Below are 8,929 nucleotides of genomic sequence, written 5' to 3'. Positions count from 1 at the left end.
TCCAACACAGCGTCCAGGTGGTTGGGTGGTGGGCGTACAGTATGGCGCTGTGTGGCTTGAATCAGTGGGATGGAGGTTAAGTCCTCTGCTCTCTCTGGAGCAGGGCGGGGAACTCGCTGAGGGGCGCATCAAGAAGGAGTGCAGTGAGGAGAGGGAAGGACAGAGAAGAGGGTGATTTTCTTCCTCTCCTGTCATCCTTCATCTCTTACCGTCTCTCTGCCTCACAGCGCTGTGGCCTCCCAGCTGGTTCCCCGCGGGACCTGGCGTCACTTGGTCTCCGTGAGCACTGGGGCGGGGACCACTGAGGGATGTGGCCTGCTCAGCTCAGTCCCCGCAGCAGGAGAAGAGGCTGCAGATGCCAGGCTGCAGGGCGTGGCTGGTGTGGTTACACCTGAGAGGGAGGAGTCAGCAGTTGGATTAACAACGTAGCAAATGTTTTATTGTCCTGTCATTGCTAGTTAGCTAAACCACAACCTCCTTAGCTAGCTACGGTTGCCACTTTCGTCAAGCTTTCTGTTCCTGCATGGCACATATGTAGCTAACGATGACAAATGACAAATTTACCACCGAAAAAAACCTTACTTTTAAAGAGTGGGTTCCTAAAATGAGAGTTTTTGCTAGGAGATTATAGCTAGCTAACATTTAGGTTTTTTTTAAAAAAGGCCCTATTTAAAAAATAATGAGAAAAATAGGATTACTACAATCACCAAATGTGTGGCCTTTCTGTCTAACCCTTTTAAATGCACTATGAACCGTACCTGTGCTTTTTTTTTATTGTTTTGAGGGTGCTATATTGTCCCAGACCCCAGATGTTCTGTGTCCATACAAAAATTAAAAATTAAAAGTAATTAAAAAAGAAAAGATAAGAAAAGGCTGTCATTAATATTTTAATCTGATGTGTTTTTAAATGGGAGCCTAAAAGTGTCTTAAATATGCAATTTCTACAAACATGACTGAGGCACAAGCTGCTGCTTACATACCTGGACAAGCAAGAGGTTTCTTTTATGCCCCAAAGTAAAGCCAGTTAAGAGCAGGACAGAGCTGCTAACATTAGCCCACCTGCTCATATAGTATCATCCAGGACCAGCCTCCACAAAAAAGGGACATACAACACCACAAACTAATAATGTTATATGAAGTGCCTCTGGCCTTTGAAGTCATTTTTTTCTTACATTATTTTTTTTGTCTTTGTTTGAGGGTTGGTGTGGTGGGGTGGGGGAATCCAGCCATGGACATTGCAGTTATATGGTATGCACTTTGACCATCTGGCCACCAGGGTGTCCTAACACTAAGTTCAGTTATCACTGTGCTAAACTGTTTAGGTAAACATGTTAACATTTGCAGCTTGTGATAAGACAGAAAAACATAGTGTAATCCTTACACCTTTGCTCTTGTATTTTTGGTTTTGGAGGGGGTAAAATAAACCATAAAGTTCCATCTAAACTCTCTATATGGAATATCACTCAACTTCAACATGCATAAATACTATTCTTGAAAGAATAATTACATTTGATAAGCAATATATGACAACTGCTGTTTGGGGCAGCAGTTCTTAAACTTTTTGTGATGCACGTATGTTCTCTTGTCTTTGTAGTGCCACTGAAACAACCAACTCATACTCACATTCCTTACGTGGAGCTGCTATGTTGTTGTCTATGGAAGAGGTTTTGCTGGCAGCTGAATTGGTGCTCTGGCTCTGTGCTGCCTGGCCAGTGTTTTGGCTCTGAGCTGGCTGGTTTTGGCCTGCCTGGCTCTGGACAGGCTTCTGAGCCTGGCCCGGCCTGGTCAGCGCGTTGGAGGCGTCCATGCTGCTCCCCATGCTACTGCCAAGCTGCAGCCGCCTCATGTGCCGAACCACCGCAGTGGCATTGAACGCTTGCTGGAGAGAGGAAGAGGAAGAGAGAGTGAGGAGTATGAAAGTGTGAGCTCTTAATTTGCCTTGATTTTCTGAGTTTATTACATGCAATTAGAGAAAAAAGCACTTTATGGGCATTTTACATCTTTTATATGACATGCCTCCTGTTTAAATAGGATGTTGTAGTGGGACAAAACAGCAAGGATCCATTCGAAAGGGTAAGAGAAATGTAGGAAAGGCCAGAATTGTTCAAAAAGAGAAGTGAAGTTACTGCACTGGAAGGAAGGAGTAGGCGTGGGATAATATAGATTTTTTTTTTTATGTCAGTGAAAATATAAGAAAAAGGGTGATTTTTCACTTCATAGCGGCTTTGAAGTTTGCAAACTAAAATCTGCTTTCAATGAACTGGCACCAGTACAAAAGTACCTTGATACGCTCTTCTCCTGCTCTTCATCTTCCATTAAAAACATCTGAAGTTCAAATATTACACAAGCTGGTACTCTCAACAACCTGAGCTAAGACTTTTTAAAGAAATTTGCCTCAAGTCTGCAGATGAATCTCACTTGTCCTGAGAGCATCAGTGGATGACTCCTGACTGTATGGCAGGCCAGGTTTTTACTACCAGGTAATTCATCTCCAAACAAGAAGGAAAATCATTGAAGGACTGCATAGAGCAGTCTGCTGCAATACAGCCAAAACCACAGACAATAAACTGCAGTAAACAAAATTTACCCTCCATTTGCTCTTGGCAAAGTTCTTTCTGATCTGCCGGCTGACGGACTCGTGGATGTTCTTGCAGAGAGCCGTATCCCCGGCGATCCTGACACACACACAAACACACAAATTCTCTGTTAACACTTCTGACTGCACATCAAAACCTGTATTGATTTTATGCCTTTTTATTAGCTGTGAATGTGTGTGTCTTTCTCACCAGGGGTGTCTAAGCGCCTGATCACAGGTGAAACGCTTGGATGGATCTTTTTCCATCAGACTGCTGATGAAATCCTTGGCTGGAAGAAACAATAAAACATAAAAACCCTGTAAAACTTTGGACAAGCAAACAAACAGAAACTTTAAATAGCCTTTCTGAAACAAACAAAAATAGGAGCACTTATACACAGTTTATTAAAATTTCAGTCATGTTAGAATGTTTTTCTGTCTCAGCACAGAACTGCATCAGCAGAAGAGGTGGAAAAAAACTAATTGGAGTTATGAGGCTCTTACGAAACACCAGCAATCTGCAAAATACCTCTGAGTTGGGTGATTTCCATTAGTTCTGAGCACCATCTGCTTTGTTTGTTTTAAGAGGAAACCAGACACTTTTGGAAACACGAGGCTTTACCTGACAGCACACAGAGTGACATTTCATCCACACATGCCCATAAACGAAGCTGAAGTCTTTAATTGGTCTGTCAGACGAGCTTTGCACATGGCTGTGTTGGTGACTGATGACCCCCCCCCCCCCCCCCCCCCCCCCACACACACACACACACACACACATTCTCACATACATTCATCCCAGACAGATGACGTCAGAAGCCGTGATGGAGAGGTGGTATGTGGTCCATATGTGCCATGTGGTGGACAGAGGGTAATCGGTCAAGGAAGATCAGGGAGAAGATAAAGGAGGAGGAAGAGGAGGAAGAGGAAGGCTCACCTGAATCTGATATGTCGTCCCAGTACGGTGCATCAAACTCATAGTCGGCTTTCAGGATCTGTTCGAACAGCTTGGAGTCATTTTCATCGTAGAACGGTGGATAACCACACAGCCTGCAGATGAGAGGTTCACACAGTCAATGTTATACAGTACAAAATGATTTGCAGTACCAGTCAAACGTTTGGACACACTTTCTCAATCAAGTGAATAGGAAGGTGTGTCCAAAGTTTTGACTGGAACTGTACATTTCATTTATGCATTTACTAATTTATCTGTACATTCAATTATTGATACGCTGAGTACTCAATACTTTATTTGTCCTTCGAGGGACAGTTTGAGACAACCAGAAGTATACATTTCATTTAACGTGAAAACAATCTTAAAATACAAATATAACAATGTTTAAGAGAGTTGAAATACACAAGGATTAATGGTAGTGGATAGTCTGCAGCTGGCTAAAAATATTCAAAAACCACAAAAGCACATATTGTGTCAAAATGTGTTAAATATAAAATTAAACATTAGTTAAGGTTTTTGGTTCATATCTGTAGTCAGTTTATCTAATTCAGTGTAAAATATTGATATCATTTTTTATGTGGTTTTGCATGTATTTGCCATTATTTGATATTAATATTAGCCCTTTCAGCCATACTGTCCATCCTTACCCTGGATGTAAGGTGTTAGCTAATCTGTAGCTTGATGTTACCTCTTGTGACAGGGGACAATGTGATTTTTGGTAACTGGTTCACATGAGATTACCGGTTCCCAGTGCTGGTGAATGCAAATGAACTGAAGCTCCAGTCAGATTCTCCATAATGAGCCAACTGAACCAACAGCTGAGCTGCTGCTCAACCAAAAACATCATCAGCAGCTCATTACTGGAGTTCTGGATGCACCAAGAGATTTTCATAAAAACTCATTAAAATGCCGTTCTCCATCGATACACACCAAAAAGACACGAAAAACACACCGGGAAGAGAGAAAGGAAGGTTACACCTGCTTTGAGGAAATAAGAGCTTTTACATTTGTTTTTGTTTTTTTGGCTTTCTGACTAATCTGTCATTCAGTTTACCCTTCACACACACACACACACACACACACACACACACACTCAAACACACACTCAAATACACACACACACACACACACACACACACACACACAAATACACACATACACACACACTCAAATACACACACACACACACACGGACACACACACATTCAAACACAAACACCAGGAAGGAAGGAAGGAAGGAAGGTTCTGCCTGGTGTGAAGAGATGCTTTCCTTTTGTTTTTTGGCTTTCACGTTTGGTTGGAGGCTCAGCCGTCACTCACCATCCGTCCCACTGAACACACACACACACACACACACACACACACACACACGAACACACACACATAAATGTACACACACTATCCAGGGTGATTATAATGGTTGATTACCTGATGTGATCTTTCCACCTGAGCAGCAGCTAAAAGCTAACAAGGTCTGAATCCCATCGCTAATGGGCTAATTGCCAGCGGGGAGCTGCTCTTTCTCCCTCTGTACACTCACACACTCACACACACACTTGTTTCTTCACTAAGTTTGTAGTTTCAACAACACCTCATTTTACTCACATTTATGAAAAAAGGTCAATTTCAAATGTGGTTTGCATGACCAAGGAGACACACACACACACACACACACACACACAAACACACACACACACACACACACACACACACACACACACACACACACACACACACACACACACACACACACACACACACAGGTTTGCAGAGCTATCCTTGTTAGGACATTGCATAGACCTACATACATTGTAGCCTAACCCTAACCTTAACCATAACCTCAATTCACACCTTACTCCTAACCTGAACTAGTACATCAGAAATCATGTTTTGCCTCATGAGGAGCTTTGGACCGACTACCGGTCCCGACAAGGCCAGTATAGTGGAGACGGTCCCCAAGAGGTAACAAAAACACGCACACTTTGAAACACACAAATACACAGATGTATGTAATAGTGTCTTTTCCTCTGCCATCTCACATGCTCTGTATCCCATTAACCTGCTGCTGACCTCTGACCCCTCACTCAAGAGATGCAGACACACGCAGACCAAAAATTAAAGTGGTGTGCTTGGATTCGGGTGTCAAGAGCATTGCACACACACACACACACGGGAGCACAAGTCGACTCAAAAGTATACACACACACACATGCAAAATGAAGCATAACACACACACACATACTCTAAATCCACCTTAGACATTGTAATAGACACACATATTGTTGTGTGTGTGTATGTGTGTGTGTGTATGTGGGGATGGAGTGGTAAGAGGTGGGGGGTGACACAGCAGAAGAAAAACAAAAAGCAGAGAATAAGAAGTCTAGCCTGCAGCTCCATGTCCATACAAGGCCATCTAGCAGAGCTCCATCTGGCTCTGATGACGGCACACAGCAAGATCACCATCATCATCATCGCACACAGACACACACACACACACACACACACACACACACACACTGACAGGGTAAAATAAACAAATACACACACACACACACATACATGCAACAAGGGCTTTAGTTCAGCAACAGTGCAGGGTAGTAGTCTTTGACCTTTAAGGGCATTAGCCATCATGCACACATTAGCATACATTGGCAGCGCTGTTGGTGTCTTTTTTTATAACTTTCCATCACCAGTATTACCATGTTACAGGAATGCAGTGCTACTGGTGGAATACTTTTAATGGAAACAATGGGAACATGCTTTAATTTGATGTGGGATGTTTTTGTGATTGTAATACATCACACTCAGCCAATGTTTGGATGGAGGTGAGTCACTCTGTGTTATAAGGAATGTGCTTCAGACTCTACTATTGAGGAGTTGTGGCGCAGTTTTTAATTCCTGCATTAAGGAAAAGGAGAAGTGGGGTATTTTTGTTTATAATGCGGAGGGCCAGGCACTGTGTGGAAGTCTCAAATCTCACAATTCAAGTATGAACACACCTAATCGTAGGTCTTTTTCACAGAGGTCGCGCTTACATTTCAGAGTAGGAAAAGCACAGGTGATGGCCTAATTCCATTTATCTGCTTCAGTTTCAGGGTCCTTGGCATTGTGTTATATGGTTCACTGTCATGGTTTACTGGGACATTTGAAGAGAACGGAGCCATCGTTAAAGTTATTAGTAACACCTGTGTTTTATGTCAAGTCAAAATTTCCGCTGGAAAAAAAAAGGCCTAGTGTCACAGAGAGTAAGAGATTCATCCAATGCAACATTTGGGTATTATGGATGAGAAAGTCACTACTAACTACAGATGGGAGGAAAGAATAGTCTGTTTTAGGACTAAGTGATGTATGCTGTCATATGAGAACCAGCATATGACGCAGCGTCTGTTTGCCTAACACTACCTCATTAATAATTCAACACTCAATTATAGATGGCTACTGTTGTATTTGGAAGCTTTTTACAGGGTTGAGGATGGCTATATCTCACATAAATATGATGAAACGTGTCTGGAAAACTTCCATCTAGGTGAAAAGATTCAACGCCTTAACATTATAAGTTCCTGTTGCATGCAGCCAAGCAGTGCTGACAGCAATTCCCATCTCAAGTAATGCAGCATAAAATCACACCTGAACCCTTGTCTAATCCACATCACAGAAACGCTACCTCACAAAACTGAGCGTGCCTGATAGTGTCATAGATGTAAATGGATGTAGTCACAGGTAATGCACTCCTGGAGTATATAACTATGAACATTTGACTGTTCTAACATTAGCTACCCTACCATTTTTGTTCTGTTCCACCATGATAGTTGATGTGATATCATAATGCTTAAAAAGCACAAATGTATTTATGTACACATATCGAAAACACTGAGTAACAGCTAATCAAGTTTGCTTAGGTTTGCCTCTATTGGCTACTACCACCAACTCTGAACTCCTGTGAGATATAGTAAAAAGCATCAAGTATCATCTAATCTAAGCTTTTTCATGGCATGAAACCTTGAATCAGACATCAATTCTAACTCTGATATCAACTCAAAGCAGGTGATACCAGTTAGAAACCAATTGCTGTATGATGAGATACAATTCGGTGCAGATGAGATTTGGTACTCACAAGATATAGGCAATCACTCCAATGGACCAGCAGTCCACTGCCTTGCTGTATGGCTTCTGGGCGAGAACCTCTGGAGCTGAGAGAGGAAGACAGAGAGTTGGTTAGGGTTATGGTTAGTAATACTTTTCATACTTCAATCTTGCAGTAGCCATGTGGTTGTTTAGCTAAACTTAAAATCTGAATTTCGGTAGCATTTTACTTTATTGTCAGCTTGAGATCCAGTTAAAGCTGCAGTGCGATTTTTATGTGAAAATGTAGCTGTTTTATAAGCCTGCAAACTGAGGAAAAGCTGCAGACTCTCCATGTCTGCCCAAATTAAAATCACATGTCGCTTTGGTTAATGGTGGGAAATTTTCTGCGGGAGGTAAGAGGTTCTCACAGCTCCAAGAAGTTGTACCTGGTATGAAAAAAAATACCTGTGGTTATCTAACCTAAAGTTCAGATGAGTGTATATGACAACAGCTCTGAAGCAAAGGAGACCTGCTTAATATGACTTGATCCAATGAACATTTTTCTCTTTCAGTTTTTGCTGTGCTTTGCTCTGGCCTGACCTTCCTCTGCTGCTCATTATCCAGCCCCGGACAGAGCAAATTACTGATGACAGTAAGCCCGCCACAATATCACCTCACACATACACACACAAGGCTGTCTCAAAATACATTTGGCACACACACACATAACCAGATATGACAAAATACCAATCATATCTGGGGCAGAATATAAACTTTGCACACATGTGGTGAATCAGGGTGCTTAAGATTGTTTATAGGTCTACCCTGACTCATTGTGATGGTGTGTACACGTGTGTGTGTGTGTGTGTGTGTGTGTGTGTGTGTGTGTGTGTGTTCTTGTTTTGCTGGATTTGGAATTAGGACATTGTTAAACACTGAGGTCATTGTGTCTGGTTCTCAGTACTCAGTAAGGTATTCACTCAGGTCAAACATGTTTCTTAGGTATAGAGCTGGTATAATACAATATCTGGTCAAATATAGTCACCTTAAATATGTTGTTTTAATCTCATTATTAATTACAATATCTATATTTACTGATGCTAATTGCTCTTTGCTTCGATGTTCCAACACTGCATGTCCCACAAATGACCTGTCAAACTCAGGGTGGGACTTCATCTTATTTGGATTATTTTGTTAATGAAATTGAGTTTTTGTTTTGGTTCTTGATAACTCCTCTGTTCTCTTACTCCAAAAAAAAAATAAATGTTGGCCTCTGATTGTGCCAAAAACTTCACTTCATTAAAATGTGCATGGTTTGTCTTGCGTTCTAGTGG

The 8,929-nt window shown here is 41.8% G+C and overlaps 1 protein-coding gene across 1 annotated transcript in view; it reads right to left on the bottom strand.

Annotated features, from left to right (window-relative positions):
- Positions 1–266: 266 nt before the first annotated feature.
- camk1da (calcium/calmodulin-dependent protein kinase 1Da) overlaps positions 267–8,929 on the bottom strand; it is a 59,848-nt gene continuing 51,185 nt past the window's right edge. The window contains exons 6-11 of the mRNA XM_053313772.1: positions 7,645–7,720; positions 3,513–3,625; positions 2,787–2,865; positions 2,588–2,675; positions 1,624–1,879; positions 267–391 (exon numbers count right to left, since the gene is read on the bottom strand). Coding sequence (XP_053169747.1) covers positions 267–391; positions 1,624–1,879; positions 2,588–2,675; positions 2,787–2,865; positions 3,513–3,625; positions 7,645–7,720 — 737 coding nt within the window. The remainder of the gene's footprint in view (positions 392–1,623; positions 1,880–2,587; positions 2,676–2,786; positions 2,866–3,512; positions 3,626–7,644; positions 7,721–8,929) is intronic.

This window comes from Scomber japonicus, chromosome 23 (assembly GCF_027409825.1).
Source record: "Scomber japonicus isolate fScoJap1 chromosome 23, fScoJap1.pri, whole genome shotgun sequence".
Lineage (NCBI taxonomy): Eukaryota > Metazoa > Chordata > Actinopteri > Scombriformes > Scombridae > Scomber > Scomber japonicus.
This window is presented reverse-complemented; position numbering and strand designations above follow the sequence as displayed.